This window comes from Haliotis rubra, unplaced genomic scaffold (genome assembly GCF_003918875.1).
Source record: "Haliotis rubra isolate DU_JTF1 unplaced genomic scaffold, ASM391887v1 Scf558, whole genome shotgun sequence".
NCBI lineage: Eukaryota > Metazoa > Mollusca > Gastropoda > Lepetellida > Haliotidae > Haliotis > Haliotis rubra.
Genome location: NW_025767255.1, coordinates 572,873 through 591,757, shown reverse-complemented (window position 1 = coordinate 591,757; position 18,885 = coordinate 572,873). Strand labels below are relative to the sequence as shown.

Here is an 18,885-nt window from a genome sequence, read left to right as displayed (position 1 = left end):
TGTAAGCATGTTGATCATAATTATGATGGATGGATACTCAGAAGAAAACACAACAGAATAAATGGTATGTGTTGGTGTCACTTCAGATAAATATGCAAATGTAAAAGGTCAGGTAGGTACTACTTTCAGTGTTCAAACATCAAACACTCACCCACTAAAGACTGATTCACTCACTCACTGTCTGTATTGTCAGATAAACAACAACCCGATCAACCTCCAGCTGTCGTGGGCAGGACTCCCAGCGGGACTGTCAGCGACAGAACGCCCACCTCGCCAGCTTCCATAACGCCTCCACCCTGGACAACATCTGGAGGAACTACCTCATGTGAGTTATCCACCTGTCTTTATCAGTTGACATTAAATGTAATAGCTGACCCCCTTCACATAGCAATGGTGTTGATACTTTCTGTATTGAGGCATTACCTTCTGGGATTTCTTTGTGAGTCCCCGCTGGCAATAAAGGTCTTGTACATTGTGTCATGTAGACCTTGAAGGAAACCGTATGATACAGTTGCTATGAGATGATTCTCTTCTTGTAAATGTACCCGCCCTGTGGTGTATTGGTTAGAGCATCTGCGTAGAGAGCAGAAGGTTCAGGGTTTGATCCCCCGCCATGTCATACCAAAAGACATTAAAAATATGTTGTGTGTGTGTCTCTTTGAGAGCAGAAGGTTCAGGGTTTGATCCCCCAAAAGCCTTGTCATACCAAAAAGACGTTAAAATATGGTACTTGTTGGTCCCTGCCTGGCGCTCGTTGGTCATCGGCATTAATGGGTACAACAAGGACTGGTCGGCTCGGAGTCAGTATAATGTGTCTGAGTGGGGTATTCATGCTTCACTGCGGCATGGTATCTCAGTGGGCTAGCACTATAAAACCAGCTTAAGTCTGGGCTAGTACAATTAGCAGCAACACATCCACATATACACGCATGCATGTCATCATAAGCGAAATATTCTTAAGTACGACATTAAACCACATTTCACCTCACCTCACCTCTAGTAAATGTGCATGTATAAGACAGATTACACTGTAAATTAGAAATAGATTTTTTGGCCAAGCCAGAGTAAAAAATGTTCACACATGTCTTTCCAGTATAATCCTTTGGCTTCAACACTTGATCCAGTGCCACACATAATTATTATCTAGTCTTCATTTCCCTCAAGGGCTTCATTTGTGCCAATAACCTTATTGTTACTCTACCATGCAGGTGTGGTTTGAGGTTCAGGAGGAGCTAAGACATAAGACACAGAGGGGTGCTAAGTCAGTGGAATAAGGGTCAAGAAAGCCCAGCCACTATGACATTAGCCAGGTGTGCATCGTCCAAGACACATGCATCTATGGAGCTCCCCCTTTTCTTGATAGAGTCTCTCAAAAGACATAGTTTTATGAAAAAGACATTAGATGGAATCTAATTTCCTACGATCATGTTACAGTGGCGAGACTGACCACTTCTGGGTTGGTCTGAGTGTGATGGGTGCAGGGGGAGCCAATGAAGGTAAGTCATTCTCAGGGTAGGAGACATAACATTGTCTACATAGGTACAGGTGGGGATAGGGTTGGGGTAGTATTTGACGGTCCAATCTCTCGTCTTCAGTCAGCAGGCTTAACCTTTTCCTACTAGACAGGGTGGTTGGGGCAGTAGGTGAGGGTTCAATCTATCAGCTTCAGTCAGCAGACAGGGTGGGTTGGGGCAGTAGGTGAGGGTTCAATCTATCAGCTTCAGTCAGCAGACAGGGTGGGTTGGGGCAGTAGGTGAGGGTTCAATCTATCAGCTTCAGTCAGCAGACAGGGTGGGTTGGGGCAGAATCAGGTGAGGGTTCAATCTATCAGCTTCAGTCAGCAGACAGGGTGGGGTTGGGGCAGTAGGTGAGGGTTCAATCTATCAGCTTCAGTCAGCAGACAGGGTGGGTTGGGGCAGTAGGTGAGGGTTCAATCTATCAGCTTCAGTCAGCAGACAGGGTGGGTTGGGGCAGTAGGTGAGGGTTCAATCTATCAGCTTCAGTCAGCAGACAGGGTGGGTTGGGGCAGTAGGTGAGGGTTCAATCTATCAGCTTCAGTCAGCAGACAGGGTGGGTGGGGCAGTAGGTGAGGGTTCAATCTATCAGCTTCAGTCAGCAGACAGGGTGGGGGGCAGTTGGGGCAGTAGGTGAGGGTTCAATCTATCAGCTTCAGTCAGCAGACAGGGTGGGTTGGGGCAGTAGGTGAGGGTTCAATCTATCAGCTTCAGTCAGCAGACAGGGTGGGTTGGGGCAGTAGGTGAGGGTTCAATCTATCAGCTTCAGTCAGCAGACAGGGTGGGTTTGGGCAGTAGGTGAGGGTTCAATCTATCAGCTTCAGTCAGCAGACAGGGTGGGGTTCAGTCTGGGGCAGTAGGTGAGGGTTCAATCTATCAGCTTCAGTCAGCAGACAGGGTGTGTTGACAGGGCAGTAGGTGAGGGTTCAATCTATCAGCTTCAGTCAGCAGACAGGGTGGGTTGGGGCAGTAGGTGAGGGTTCAATCTATCAGCTTCAGTCAGCAGACAGGGTGGGTTGGGGCAGTAGGTGAGGGTTCAATCTATCAGCTTCAGTCAGCAGACAGGGTGGGTTGGGGCAGTAGGTGAGGGTTCAATCTATCAGCTTCAGTCAGCAGACAGGGTGGGTTGGGGCAGTAGGTGAGGGTTCAATCTATCAGCTTCAGTCAGCAGACAGGGTGGGATTGGGCAGTAGGTGAGGGTTCAATCTATCAGCTTCAGTTAGCAGACAGGGTGGGTTGGGGCAGTAGGTGAGGGTTCAATCTATCAGCTTCATTCTTGAAGGGGGCGGTGGGGTAGCTAAATTTTGCTAAAAGCGGTGTAAAACCCAACTCACTCACTCACTCATTCTTGAAACTTTACCACTCAAGACACTCCGTGAATTTCAAACCTTATTTCAAATCCTGTTTGGACAGCGCCCCAAGGTTATATTATCAGATAAAAGTTTTACTCTTTGTGAAAGTGAACACAGTTTACAGGTCTGCATGTTTGAGGGTTTCATTCAAGTCTCTAATCGAACTTCAGTTGTTGGTTATAATTAACTGTTTGTAAGTTGTTTCACAAGTAAACGGAGATTTTTAAAGTTTGGTACAAAAATAACCAAGCTATGAGAATGAAATCTTTCTCAGAAACGAAGTTGAAAGTTAGCATGCTGATCGGTTGATTTTTTTAGCTGTAAATACTATTTTTACACATTTAAGGTCCTTGCTCCTTTTGTTTGCAATTATTTCACATTTAATTATTCTAATTTTAATAATCAGGCTTGTGCGTGTCCATGTCAGTGTCAGGTGATGATGATTTGGAGATATAACATGCGCTTTCCAACATAATGCGTATTTCACACACTGACCTTATGTCAGATCAGTGAGGATGTATTTCTGTGTCAGGCTATGTGTGGAGTGACAAGACCCCAGCTGACTTCACACTGTGGGCGGACAAGGAGCCGGACACACAAGGAGGGAAGGCACAGTGTGTTGAGGTGATCATACAGACGGGCAAGTTCAACGTACAAGCCTGCTGGCAACTCCGGAACTGGATCTGTGGCATCAGGAAAGGTGAGATAATGAATCCAACAATCGGGCAAACTGTTTTCAATGTCCTGGCCACATTACAACTGACATAATCAATAGGCACTGATTAATGGATGTCTGTTTACACATTACACATTAAGTATATCCAAATAATATCCTCCCAGACTTTAACAGGCATTGGTGCTGAAGCTGCACAAACCTTGAGGTATGTTCACCCTCACGGATCCTGTTCCAAAAAGCATTCTACTCATGTGATCATGTCAGGGATGGAAATAACTTTGAAAATTGGTAGTGTACTCCGGTACAGTGGCACATGTAAAGTCACTTGCCCTGATAATTTTTCCACTATACCGACCGTTTTCGTGCTGATTTGTTAAATAAACAACATAATTACCATGGAAAAGTCAACTGGACACCGGTACAGTGTGATAGACAAATTTGCTTGCCCGGCAGAAAAAAACACTGGACTCGGACGTCAGGCAATGGGTTATTTCCATCCCTGCATGTAACATAGGCTTATGATGGTTGAAGTGCTATGATAGTTATTTGGTTTGTTTGCCTTTGTTGAAAAGTGAAAATTTTAATATTCATTTATGAAAATAAATACATCTCCCTGAAATTGTTCTCCAAGTTGTAGATTTTGACAAACATTCTATTTCCAGGTGTGATGCCAGCACCTAGAACCACCTTGCCAGTGCCAACTTCAGGTAACAAGAAAAGTAGTTTCCTTACCTTAGCATTGTAAACCCCCAAAAAGTAAGGATATTAGAGTTCTCTCTCCTGATGAGGCGGTGGGATAGCCTAGTGGTTAAAGCATTCACTTGTCACGCTGAAGACTCAGGTTTGATTCCCCACATGGGTACAATGTGTGAAGCCTATTTCTGGTGTCCCGTGACGTGATATTGCTGGAATATTGGTAAAAGTCACTCACTCACTCAATCAGTCTCTCCTGACTCCGTAATGACCTCTGATTGCCAACTTTAACATTATGATGCTGGATGACTTAAGCCTGTTTTTTTTGTTACTTATATATCAAGTCTAGCTGTTCGGTGGCCAGTGACTGTCTTTCAGAAGTCCTTATTAGTTGTCACTTGATTGTCACATGATTTTAATAAAATTTTGATGCTATTCATAAGATGTCTGCAATTGTCACACAGCATATACAGTGAACTACCATTATAATGAACATGCTTTCAACAAACTGATATAATGACCCAGGTGGGTTTTTTGGTCCTTGCCACTTGCTGGATATTTTAGCTGGAATGCTTAAATGAACTATGGTTGTAACAAACTAAACATTGTGGTCCTTTGAGTTTGTTCATATACATTAATCAAATATTGTCATTTTTCCTTATCCTGACTCATGCTTTTTTGCTTGTCTTCTTCTTCTTTGCGAACATAGTGGAACACTTGTATCTCCCAATTGAAGTTCCCTTCAATGTAAAATCACTAATTAGTACTCACCACGAGTTATCCCTTTCCTCGCAAGCTCGGGAACGAGGGCGCCACCTCCCACCATGTGCCTCACTCTCTCCTTCTTCGCCCAGTGAGCTGGACGTGAGAGCGCCTGTGTCTCCCTACACACTATATCCTTTAATTATATTTAGTTTGGTACCTCTTATATTCATCTATAGAGGTGTAACTAGTATCCTTATTCAACATGCATTGATAATTATTCGTGTTTCTGCTGCTTTATTCACGGTTCGCCGTGTTTGCTCAGCAGTTTGCGTTAATGAAAATCTGCACTGTTTGTAAATTACGTTACTCTGCTGCCGATCCGCATTTAATATGCCCTAGTTGCATAACTCCATGCTCTATTGTTTCACGCTGCAAATTATGTATTAATTTGTCTAATTCTGCCTTTGATAAATATTTATATTCCGTCTTGAGACGGGCGGCAGATAGATCTCGCAAACAATCTTCAGTCATGGCTAATAGATCGGAGTCAGATATACCCTGTCAACTGTTGGCGGACGACCCTCTACCGTCTGGTGTTCCGCCTGAGTTACCTTCGGGGGATAAGCGTGGGACGCAGTCCGCTATATCCAAGAAGCGACCTGCATCCCAGGACGTTCCATCATCACAGTCTAAGACTAGAAGAGCTTCCACGTCGTCTCAACGTACGCTCCGAACCCCCAGGTCTACAGCTTCGTCAAAAGGGAAATCCACGAAGGCTACTAAAAACTTTGCTTCTGACATTTTCCCTCTTTCAGAATTGTGTTTATATGATGATGACATTCCGATTATCATTCCAGATGTACGTCATAAGAAGCGACCAGTATCGGCTACCGTCACTTCAGCGCAGATCAACACGCAACCAGAGATGCCTACGCTGACGCCTGAGAATATAACTGAGGGTCCCGTCACTACCACAGAGAGGACACCCTCAACGCCAGCGCAGACCGTCCCAGACGACCTGGTTAACCAAATCATGATGTTGATGGAAGACCGATACGGTTTACAGAGGCCTCAGAGCCGCGGGCCCCAGAGCCCAACCCATAATAAGTCATACAGGGCCCCAGAGCCCGCCTTGACTTCGCGTAGGGCCCCAGAGCCCACAAACGCGCCTCCACGAAGGGCAACCCAGCCCGTAACGAAGCCTTCGCGAAGAACGTCCCAGGCCGCCTCCACGAAGGATCCAGAGCCTCAACAGTTGCGAAGGGCTTCGCGGAGGAGGAGTGCTTCACCGAGCTCACATCCTGTAGAACACAGAGGTTGTTCGCGAAGCAGGCTCTCATATAATGATTCGGACTCTGACTCGATACCTTCCCGAAGGCCTTCACGAAGGTTAAGTGGCTACAAGTCATCTTCACCCAGAAGATCTAGAAGGGATTCATCGAGAGCTTCACGAAGTTCGCCGAGGAAGTCTCCTCCAAGGTCTCCCTATACTAGCCACTCGTCAGTCCGTTCACCACAATCTTCTCGTCAATCTTCTTACAGATCTAGGACTCCACCTCACTCTATTACATGTGATCCTACGTCAGAAGAGGAAGAAGGTATCATATTCGCAGATGCAGAAATTAGATAGTGGATGGTGAATGGATTAGAACTTGCTTCCCCGTCTAAGAACGAGAACTCAGCTCATACTTATTTGATGAAGGAAGATGATGCGGACACTATCACCTTACCTCCTATTGACACGATAGCAGAGGTTCCAGCTAATCTGGACACAGCCTTTACCAAATCTACGAAATTTCAATCAACACATTTCCCGGTTTTCAACGCCAAGAAATTTGCAGGTCACAATATGGACTCCTTTTTCAAGGCCCAAGAGATTGATGACAACTTTAAGTTAATCAGTGATGCCAAGTCCAGGAATTACAGAATAGACGATCGCAAACTAGCCCAGTTGGATACCATTTCTAGGAGAATGTTTTTTGGATTGAATAGATCTAGAACTGTCAATGAAACTCTCATCACCAAGTTCAAAGATTCTACAGAGGAGGAAGATAGAATGATCTACTCGGCTCTACTCATGCAGAAAAGAGACCATCAGTTTCTTACAGAGCACTTGTCAGCTCTTACTGAAACTACTACCATGGCTCGTCGTCAGGGTCTACTAGCCTCCTGCAATTGGGATAATCAATTTACGGAATCACTCTACGCCGCCCCATGGTCATCGCCCTTACTATTTGGTGGTAACATAGACAAGGTCTCCAAAGAGGTGTCTAAGGACTCTGGAGAGGTGCTTATGATCAAGTCCATGGATACGTTAGCAAACGTCATTAAACAATCATCCTTGAGATACTCTGGCAAGTCTAAATTCTCTGGACTACAGAAAGCATGGGACAAGAAATTGGCTACAGCAAAAGGTCCCAGGGAATCTTTTCGTCGCCCATACAGCAATTTCAGAGGAGGATCAGCTAGAGGCAGATCATCCAGAGGTTCCCGCGGATTTAGACGATGAAATTCAGGTTCGGAACGACTGGAGTCTTCCACCCCCAGCCGTTGCAGTACAACCGTCTCAAGTGGGTGGACGCCTTCAGCTGCACTGGGAAAACTGGGGACTACTACAAGATCCTCATGTATCCAACATCCTACAGCACAGATATCAAATACAACTCAAGGCCACACCTCCGTTAACAGTCACCCCTCCAAGGTTCGACTTTCAACCGGCACTACTACCTATGTTAAGAGAAACAGTAGCTACTCTGCTAAACAAACAGGCCTTAGAAGTTCTGGATCAGCGAAACATCGTACCAGGTTTCTACTCCCCAGTTTTCCTAGTGCCCAAGAAAAATTCCAAGGAAAAGTTTCGTCTCATATACAACATGAGCATCTTCAACAAAGACTATCTAACCAAACCGCCAGCGTTTCGCATGATACACTTACCGCAACTTCGGCACTTAATTCGTCCCAAAGATAACATGGCCAGCATAGATTTGCAAGATGCATATCTACACATTCCGATTCATCCCAATTCAAGGAAATATCTAAGATTTATCCTAGACGGGAAACACTACCAATGGAAAGTACTTCCCTTCGGAATTTCATCGGCCCCTTGGGTATTCACAAGAGTGACGAAGCCTATTGTCGCATACCTACATCGTCAAGGTCTTCGCAGCGCATTTTACCTAGACGACGGAATACAAGTGGATCCAGATCCACAGCGTCTCAGACTACAGCTGAACTTTATAATCAAGTTACTAACTCAACTAGGATGGTTAGTAAATCTACTCAAGTCGGACCTAGAACCAACGCAAGATCTGCAATTTCTAAGTATACGATTTCTAACAGCGCAGACTTGACAGTCAGAGGCAGGCTTCAATTACGACCGTTACAAGTCCTCATCAATGCGCATCTCGAGGACCCTCTACCGTTCAGTTTACCAGATCACGTCAAACCTCATCTACTCTGGTGGACCAAGAGATTGAATGTTTGCGTAGGCGTCTCCTTATTAGAGCCGGAATCGGAAACACATCTCTACGTAGACGCGTCACTACAAGGTTGGGGAGCCCACCTCGCCTACAAGACAGCGTCAGGCCTATGGAGCAGTCAAGAGAGCAAATATCACATAAATCTGCTAGAGATGCAAGCAGTCATAAACGCCATAAATCACTGGAGCAACCTACTACAGAACACTAAGTTGATGATTCACACAGACATTTCGACAGTGGCGTTTTATGTGAACAAACAGGGCTCAACAAGGTCACCGAACCTACTGTCCCTTTGTTTCCGACTATTCGAGCTAATAGACAATCTAAACATACATATCAGAGCTTCCCACATTCCAGGAGCAAAGAATGTATTAGCAGACGCTCTCTCTCAGTCACACCTACCGTCGCCGACAGAATGGATGCTCCACACAGAGATATTTACTCAAATAATCATGGAAATAGGATCTCCACTAGTAGACCTATTCGCCACTCGATTCAACAAACAACTGACAACCTTCGTGTCGCCAGTTCCAGACCCACTAGCATGAGCAACGGACGCACTAAGCATATCGTGGGAGGGACTCAACGCGTACGCTTTCCCGCCAACAGCGTTAATCCCACAAGTCTTACGGAAAATCAGTCAAACGCAGAGCCTCCATCTGATTTTGGTCGCGCCCTCTGGCCAGCGAGAACTTGGTTTCCAAACCTTATTCAAGAAATCGGACAACCAATTCTACAACTGCCACAACGCTCGAATATATTGATACATCCACACACCAGACAAGTGCACGGAAAACCAGAAGTATTCCAACTTCACGTATGGATTGTATCAAGGCATGTCTGAATAAGAGAGGATATTCAGCCAGAGCGGCAAAAGCAGTCACGCTTGCACTGCTTAACTCAACTCGCACCTTATAAGATGACAAATGGCACAGTTTTGTCAATTATGCTGCAAAGAAAGGATTTACAGCCAGATATGCTACTCATCCTCAAGTGGCAGAATACTTATGTTATCTACATGACTAAGAATCTAAAAGGCTCAACTTTGTCCACTTATCTTGCAGCATTAAGCTCTGTCATAACTATGAGAACGGGCGTCAAGTTAACAAAACAAACAGAGTTACTCGCTTTGCTACGAGCATTCCGATTGGAGGATCACAAGCGGAAGTTTCACGCTCCAGCTTGGGATCTAAATATAGTGCTCCAACACCTCACAAGTGAGGCTTATGAACCGTTAGAATCTACATCGTTTGAATCACTGACCCAGAAAACTTTGTTCCTGTTAGCGCTAGCTACGGCTGCCAGGATGTCGGAGATTCACGCTTTGGATTACGAGAGAACACGCTTTGATGATATTCATAATATCGTACATCTGGGACTACGCTGGGATTTTATAGCTAAGAACCAATTGCCAGGTCAACCAGACAGATTATTCCACGTCCCAGCTATCTCATCCATTCTTGGACCTCATGATACATCATGGATCTATCACTATGCCCAGTAAGAGCACTGAAAATATATCTCCACCGATCCAAACAGAGAAGAGGAAAATTCAAGAGATTATTTATCCCTCTATCTACAGCTACGCAGACGGAAGTCTCACTTACTACTATCTCAATTTGGATTAGAACTGTCATACTACGTGCCTACAAGGCTGCAGGACTCGACCCTCCAAGAGCATCTAATCCTCATGAAATTAGAGCAGCGCTAGCATCAACGCTTGCTCTACACGGCAACTGCTCTTTGAATACCATAATGGAGGGATGTTTCTGGAGATCCGATATGGTGATTGCCAACCACTATCTGAGAGATATTACCACCAAGGACGTCTCAGGTATCCACCATTTCGGTCCCATGGTCCTCGCTCAACAGTTGACAGTTCCTCGGAGAAGATAAGTCAATCTTACAGATTTATACTTATCTGATATCAGTACTAAATAGCTACATGCTATATATATATTTTGCTTAAGTTCAATCTGTTATCTTAAGCTCAGTACCATGGTTATTATATCATACAATATATTAGCTAACAACTCTAGAAGTTTTGCTATTATATTTAGCTTAAGTTTCATCATATCTTAAGCTCAGTAATATGGTCACATTTTATATATATATTAGCTAACAAACTCTACGGAGCCTTTGCTATTATATAGCTTAAGTTAAATTATATCTTAAGCACAGTACTATACTCATATAGCTTAAGTTTATGCATATCTTAAGCTTAGTACTTTGGTTACTTCATAAAAGTATAATTACTATAAACTCAAGGAGTTTATGCTATCACATTAACAACTTAAGTCTACTAGTCTTAAGCTTTGTACTAATGTGGTATATACTTTATCATTATAAGTATATTGTAATAGTTATATTGTAATAACCCATATATGGCAGCTGATAAGCTAGCAGCAGGAATTCATCAGTTCAGTGCCTTTATGAAGTTCCCATAGGGTTATTACAGTCATTACAATTCAAATCACTAATTATCCAAATCCAAAGTATTATATATTCCCACCTCCATAGCCGTCGGATTCTACAAGCAAAAAAGCATGAGTCAGGATAAGGAAAAATATGTAATTTTCTGAGTAAAATTGATATTTTATACTTATCCTGACTCATGAGGTAAGCCCTCCCGTCCTCCCCACATAACACTTTGGATTTCCCTGTAAATTCAAGTGTTGGGCTCGCTACATAAGGAGAGAGTGAGGCACATGGTGGGAGGTGGCGCCCTCGTTCCCGCGCTTGCGAGGAAAGGGATAACTCGTGGTGAGTACTAATTAGTGATTTTACATTGAAGGGAACTTCAATTGGGAGATACAAGTGTTCCACTATGTTCGCAAAGAAGAGGAAGACAAGCGGAAAAAGCATGAGTCAGGATAAGTATAAAATATCAATTTTACTCAGAAAATTACATTTTCCTTTATCGGACACCAACATTGTAAGTATTGGCCTATATCAATGGAAACCATTTATTCAATTAATGTATTCTCCCATTTCATAATATATACTACCATGACACCCTTATGTACGTAGTAATAATAGTACCCAGGTAAGGTTAATGTGACTATCATATCGTCGTGCACAAGTGACACTCGTGTCTGGGTGATTAAATGACAAATGACATAAAGCCAAATCTGCAGTCAATACAAACTGAATGTATTAATACAGGAGTGACAAATTATATCACAGTAAATAGATAACTACATATTACAAGTGGGGTATGCAAGTGCAATATATAATGTGCACTTGTATATTTATTTTAACTTTCACATTGCTCAGTAACTTGCATAGTCAATCAATCTGTCATTAACCTGCAAGAACAAAATATGCTAATGAAATACAAGCTTAGACACTATTTGTCATACAAACACAAGCTTGAATTCCTTTTTTTTTCTTAATTTGGAACTAGAAGGGCCCTCGTTAGAGAACATGCCTCCGCCTTGCACAGCAATTTCCTTCACTATTACATTTTTAAAGTACAACTGTGTACTTAATTGTACTTTAATGTACTTTCACCAAACCGTACGCAGATAGCCCTTGTGTCATACCTAACATAACCACCAAGATTCATTCAAATCCATCACTTTTTGAGTTATTATGCCTATTCTCCATTTATTTAACATTGCAATTATTTTCAAAGTACCTCTGTGGACATGTACTTTAACATACACTCTTCAAAAAAAAAGGAACGCAAGACAAAATTTGAAAAAATGAAAGTTGGTACGCAAATGTCAAAGTAAGCATGTTTTGAGTGTTAGAAGAACATGCGTGAGCGAATGCAACCATAAACGATTTGAATGGTTTTATCGATCATGATTGTCATGATGACCTTGACTGGTATGGAACACAACCAAAAGCCGCAATTATTGCTTTTCGCGAGCAACCTATGACTATAAAAAAAACAAATGCATCTCGCAAATTCACCCAAGACCCTTGCAAATATTGGATGAGAAAATGGGATGTCTCAACGGTGCCCACCGAAATATTGCCATTGAACGATTGCAAGCTGGCGAATCCAAGAGTGTCATGGCGAGGACCTTCAGCATTCATCCCAGCACAATAACTTGTTTGTGGGATCGTTTTGTGCATTCCATTTTGACAAATGACCATCCAAGACCAGGAACACCGTGAGTCACCACACAGCCCAAGATCGCTACATCCGGGTAACCCACCTACATGACCGCCATCATTCCGCCCGGAACACAGCACAAGAACGGTTTGGAGCCTGGAGAATGTCCGCCCAGACAATCAGGAACCGTCTCTGAGAGGTAGGCATGCGTGCCAGACGTCAACAAGTTGTCCCTTCTCTGACACGATTACATCAACGTCCGTGAGTCAGGTTGTGTAACGTGCTGCAGCCATGTAGCCTTGGAAACTGGAGGCACATATGGTTCAATGATGAATTGCGGCATCCCCCTCAAGCGACGTGACGGAAGACAAAGTGTGTACATACCACGCAATGAACGTGTTGCATCCAACTGCATCAGGCAAGTGGACAGATTTGGTGGAGTTGATGTGATGATGCGGGGAGCCATCTCATACACCTGCAGATCAGAATTGATGCTCGTCAAAGGTAATCTTACCCGCCTCACGTGCATCGTCTTGTTGACCGCCAAAGAGAGCTGCACCACTAGGACAACGCCAGACTTCACACAGCATGTGCTACAGTGGACTACCTGGACAATAACAACATAAATTTCCTCCCCTGGCCCTACAGATGCCCGGATCTGAAACTAATTGATTACATGTGGGATCAGATAGATAAACGTGTACGTCAACGTCGTAATCCACCATTGAGGCTTTAACTGTAAGTGTTGTTCGACATGCTACAGGAGGAATGGAGAAGGATTCCACAACGAACCATCCAACAATTGATTCAATCTGTGTCAAGGAGGTGTTGTGCAGTTCTAGCAGTAAGAGGTGGCCATACAAGGTAGTAATGTCAACGTCACCTCGTGGACAGCAGTAATGACTATGATGCCTGTCATTCTTGTGAAATGTGCACGAGATACCAATGTATTGCTGTACATAATTTCAATGCTGTACCATTTATTTTCGTTGATTTACATAATTGAATAAGACCAAATTTTTCAATGATATTTTGCTTTTGCATTTCTTTTTTTGAAGAGAGTACTTTTGTAACAGAGGTATTCGTGTACACTGTATGTAGGTTCAATGATGACGAACACTTGTGTGGGGTTTCAGGGATTTATTCGACGCTGGTGACGTGGGATAAGGAAATCCCCAGTTGGCTGAACTATAACAAAACGCTCTGAATAATAAAATATCCATCAATTAATACATGTCTCTTGTAATGAAATGCGTATCATATTATACATTCAATATGGTTACCACTATACTATTAATACATCTGATAACTGTCAATCATCCAGATTTAAGCAAAGACATGTACTCTAATTATTACTCACATATATAACAATAATAATTACTAATATTTACAATCACATTCTGAAAACAATACCTCACCTCGTCTCAGGGACGCAGGCAGAATAGGCCAACAGCTAATATGAACATCTGATTCTCAGTGAACCTAAATAAACAAAGTATTGCCTAAGTATACTGCTAGTATATACAGATATACATCATAAATGACATTAGCGTACACATAAATAGTTATTTACCCTAATACATACATAAATATGCATGTAGAAACTAAACCTTATAATAAACATGCATGATACACATTACTGTATCATGCCAATCATGAAATAGCTAATACATATACTTATACATACTACATATGCATGGTACAAATTACAGCATCATGGTAGTATACTAGTGTACTGGTACACAATACATCATATATTTGTCTAAAATACTAAGCATGCATATATTTATAGACAAACACCTTACATACACTAAATATGATAAAACACTATTCCTTAAAACATGTAATCTAATACACTAAATCCTAATAGCCCTACTATAAATGTAATACTAAAAGATCTAACTTAACTTACCCCATAATGTGCTGGTGCTGTGCAGGTATTGTGATCTCAAGGAGAAAATGTATACTGCCACAAATGAAAGGCAGTAGAAGGCTTTAAATATGATGAGAAGCTGAAACAATAGGAACCTTGACAACAGGCCAATGCAGAGATTGAACCTGACACAGATCACTAAACCTTAACAATAGACCCCAAGCTAGCTTACCAGTGAGTTAGTTAAAGAACCACTAAACTTTGTTTTTTGTTACTCTTTTAACCATTACATATGAAAGATTTGTGGTTAGTCTTATGCGGAACACCAAATTTATTCTTTAAAAACTTGTGGTTAATTAATACCGAGCGATTAAAAGTGGCCAAAAAGTCGCCTGCTTCCCTCTCACCCGCCAACGAAACCACAGACAGGTTACGTAACTCTGTCGCCAGAGCACTGCAGTGACGTCATATGAGGAACGATTTTCAGTTAGTTGTATAGAAAATGTGTAGCACGCTCATCATTTTGATGATTTCTCGACATCAACGGCGACATGCCGAATCGTTGCTTTGTCGCCAACTGCTCCTAGAGGTCGGGCGATGGTGTCCCCATGCACAGATTTCCACAGGACCCGCGGTTAGTGCTAAATGGGTTATGTTTGTGAGTCTTGGCGAAGCGTTGTGGAAGCCTGAAACGATATCTTACTTGTGTTCAGATCGGCTTCACGGAAGTTAAAGAATCAAAACTACTTACTAGTTGTAGTAAAATATGCATATGATTGATGACCATAAAGATTTTCTATGACACAACTTGTAACATAACGATTTCTTCCTCGGAAGTGAGGTTGTGGTCGAAGTGACAATAATATTGTAAGTAGTATTATATTGACACCCACCTCGCTGCCACGAGAGAAATTGTTATGATATACGCTATGTCATGCAAAATCCTATTGGCCATCAATAAAATACATATTTTACTACCATAGTTTTGATTTTGTAACTTCGGTGAAAACAAACCTAAATACCATTTATCCTCAGACTGGTGGATGTTCCCGACAGGGCGCCGCCATTTTTAAAAATAAAAAAATCTGTTAGAATTAATGAGATTATAGTTTGTTTTCATCCAGTTAGAAAATCAAGACTACTTTCTACTCGTTGTTAAATATGTATTGGAATCATAACCAAACGGATTTTGCATGACACACTTATAACATAACGATTTCTTCCACGGAAGCGAGGTGGGGGTCGAAGTCACAATACTGCGCGATAAATTTCTTGCTACATTCCCATGGTTAATGTCCACTCACCAGTATGTAGATACTAGTCAATGTGCGTCTTTATATTTGGTCTTATAATCCTAATTAGTTTATTATCACACTTGTATGCGTTTTGAAACTAAATAAAAGCAGACGATCTGCTGATACTTATGGTGAATTTATAACAGAACTGTAATATCTAGACATTTTATAGTTTGCCAATGTGAATCATAATTCGCACACACACCCTAGTGCATGTTGTCTGTCTCATTACACTTCACGGCGAAAACAATGATTCTGTTGAATGCTACGACAAATGAATAAAAACAAAATGCAAATATTAAAATTAAAACAGATTAAAGTTATAGGAACAATATCAGGCCATTACCTTGTTCGAGGAATGTATCCATCAATATCCACAAAACTGTTCCAAATGATGTGTCTTTTAACAGTTTAATATACGAAAAAGTGATAAATCTTTTCAGGTATTGGTGTATAGTCTCATTGGTCACCCAAGATAGCACACCTGGCAACTAATTGCATAATGTCCGCCTTTCTTTAAAAACAGTAATTTAGTTAGCCAATAATGGGCAATCAATCAATGTATTGCCGGTTAATCCTTTGAAAGAAGGGCGTTGTTTTACGCAGAACACCCGACCGCGACAGAGTGTATTCAGTATAGATTAGTAAATCTACATACATAAACACTACCTTTGACAATTCGCTGTGTAAGATAAAAAGTAATTAATCAATCAGCGTGTTATCGGTTAATCCTTTGATCGGTGTTTATAATGTTGAATATTTACTCCAGACACAAGAAATGCCAAATGGGAACCTTTGTCGGGGTAATCTAAGTGTGTTACCACTAATTATACCTGTTATAAATTCATTAACTGACCATCAAGTGACTGATGACAAATAACATGTGTAGGTTTATACCACCTAACACGGGTTACAACGAGGGAGTATTAATTGCTGTATTGCATGTGAAAACTTATGGGCCGACACTGTTTTGAGAATACAAACAGATTTTTACATGACATGATTAAATATCGAGGTAAAACAACACAGAAATGGGATCAATTTGGATCAGTCATTATACAAATAGGGCCTAACGACACCAATCTTTTTTTGACAGAATCGTCTATGAAAACAAGTTGTAACTCGGAAACTAGGCAAAGCAGGAGACAAAATTAAATGACAGTAGATTGTGAGAACATATAGCTTTCATTTTCCACAACAATTGTCACGATTTCAGGTTTATACAAGCCTGTAAACACGATAATTTACCCCCTAAAATGTAGATGAATTCTGCATCGGCTCTCAAAGCTATTCCTCATATGACGTCACAGAGGCGCGCCGCTCTGATTGGTTGAAATTTCGTTCGCGGGTGAGAATTGTGCACTGTTGTCAAAAAGGTCGATTTAAGTCAATTAAAGGTCGAAATGAGTAGTTTTAATGACGGGGTTTCATTTATAACGATGCCAGTTAGTGATTTATGTATTTGTACCCCCTAGGGTTTATGTGACCTTTAAACAGTGCAAGTGTTAGTGTTAACACAGGCCAGTTTAGTAATGATAAAGTTTTATACCTAAGCTTTAAAATAATGAAGTTTAACACATTAAAATGAAACACTTTTATTTACACACTGTTACACTTTCTCCAACATCTAATTGATTTGTCCTGGGGACATACCCAAGGGATCCAGTAAGTTTCATTGAAATCCATCTAGTAGTATTGAGTAAAGATACTAACAAATGAATACACACACACACAAACAGGGTTGAATGCATACCCTCTGCAACAAAACTTCGGTTTTGGCAAAAGAACTTACGATCATAGTGATTATTATGCATACATATATTATTGAGATTCATGATGTATAATGGTAGTTGTAAAACACCTATCACAAGGTACATTTTGACATACTACATGCCTATGTTGTGATAGGTTTATTACAATATGTTTTTCTCACATTGGTATTGCAGCTCGATTATGGGTACCGGTGTTCAGTTACCCCAGAATGACACTTATAATCATCAGAAAAAAATGGAACCATGTTTTTTCTGAATTCATATGCAGTACTGATCACAATAGACCGATCCAGTCCCGGCCGATAAGCCCCGCCCACTTCGTTTTTGACGTTAGTGGGGACAACCACTGGCAAATCACAATGGCGTCACCGCGGCGAAACGTTACGTGATTGCGAACGTTGTTGGTGAATTCTGCTTGTGATACTTTGGTATCCGTCGTTTGTGAATGTTATTTAAAGAGGCAAGTTATACGTATGTGATTTTTAATATATTTTAGCTGGCAGATTACAACTGGCGAGTGAAAATGAGTTACATGCCCGATAACTAGCTGCTGAGACTGTAGGAAGCGTAATTTCTTTCGAATCAATTAATCTATCTGGCAACTATTCACCACCGTCACAGATATTAGCAGGGGAAGGATAACTGAATTTTGTTGTTTGGGTTTATAATTTTTAAAACTCGTGAACACAACCACATGTTCATGTTGCAGATCGTTTCGGTATCTATAAAAAGATTATCAACACTGCGCATGGCGCCTTTACTTATCCGTTGGCGTTGTTCAAATTTAGTTCAATAATCTGAAAACATGGGTTTCTATCTTTTAATGAATTAAGAGAATGGTAAATAAAAAGCAGAAAATATACTACTTCATGCACCTTATTTGTCTGTACAATTAATGTAAACAAATCAATCACAGCATAATCTATTTGATCTTATTTGAAAATCTGGAAAAGGTAATTGGGCTTGTAAACAATATGTTTCCATGGACGTATCTGGACATACCCAGAAGCAAATATTCAACAGCTGATCTGCAGCAACTCTCAGTAAAGTTTCTCTCTTCAAAATCTGTACACCATGATAAAATGACACTGAATATAAGGAAATCATTTTTAATCATCATTGCCATTTAATTTTTCTATATGTACTTTGTTGTGGAATCCTAATTTACACACAAACTTCCACAATACTGGACTTCATGAACTGCCAGCGTTTATGTACAGGTATGTCACAGCACCAGAACACAAAGAAGATCCAAGATACTGTCTGCACCTGTACACTAGCTGACCTATCTTCCAGAAATAGGAAACGTGATGCAAAATTTTGGAACAGAGAATCCACAGTTATCCGAACAATTAACTAGCATTGAAATAGAATGTTACACAAAATACAAATGTAGATCTATTGTTTTTTTCATCAGAGATGATTAACTGCTAACTACTAGTGTAAATAAGGTGCAAAGA

The 18,885-nt window shown here is 41.4% G+C and overlaps 1 protein-coding gene and 1 long non-coding RNA gene across 2 annotated transcripts in view; one reads left to right on the top strand and one right to left on the bottom strand.

Moving 5' to 3' along the window:
* The window catches only part of LOC124253889, a 104,255-nt gene that overhangs the window by 65,001 nt on the left and 20,369 nt on the right, over positions 1-18,885 (top strand). Inside the window, exons 37-40 of the mRNA XM_046687743.1 lie at positions 234-325; positions 1,435-1,496; positions 3,399-3,566; positions 4,205-4,249. Of these exons, the coding sequence (XP_046543699.1) occupies positions 234-325; positions 1,435-1,496; positions 3,399-3,566; positions 4,205-4,249 (367 nt within the window). The remainder of the gene's footprint in view (positions 1-233; positions 326-1,434; positions 1,497-3,398; positions 3,567-4,204; positions 4,250-18,885) is intronic.
* Positions 13,611-14,499, bottom strand: LOC124253900. Its single transcript, XR_006892326.1, has 2 exons — positions 14,398-14,499; positions 13,611-13,967 (listed from the first exon to the last, which is right to left on the bottom strand). It is a non-coding gene; the product is annotated as an uncharacterized LOC124253900 (long non-coding RNA).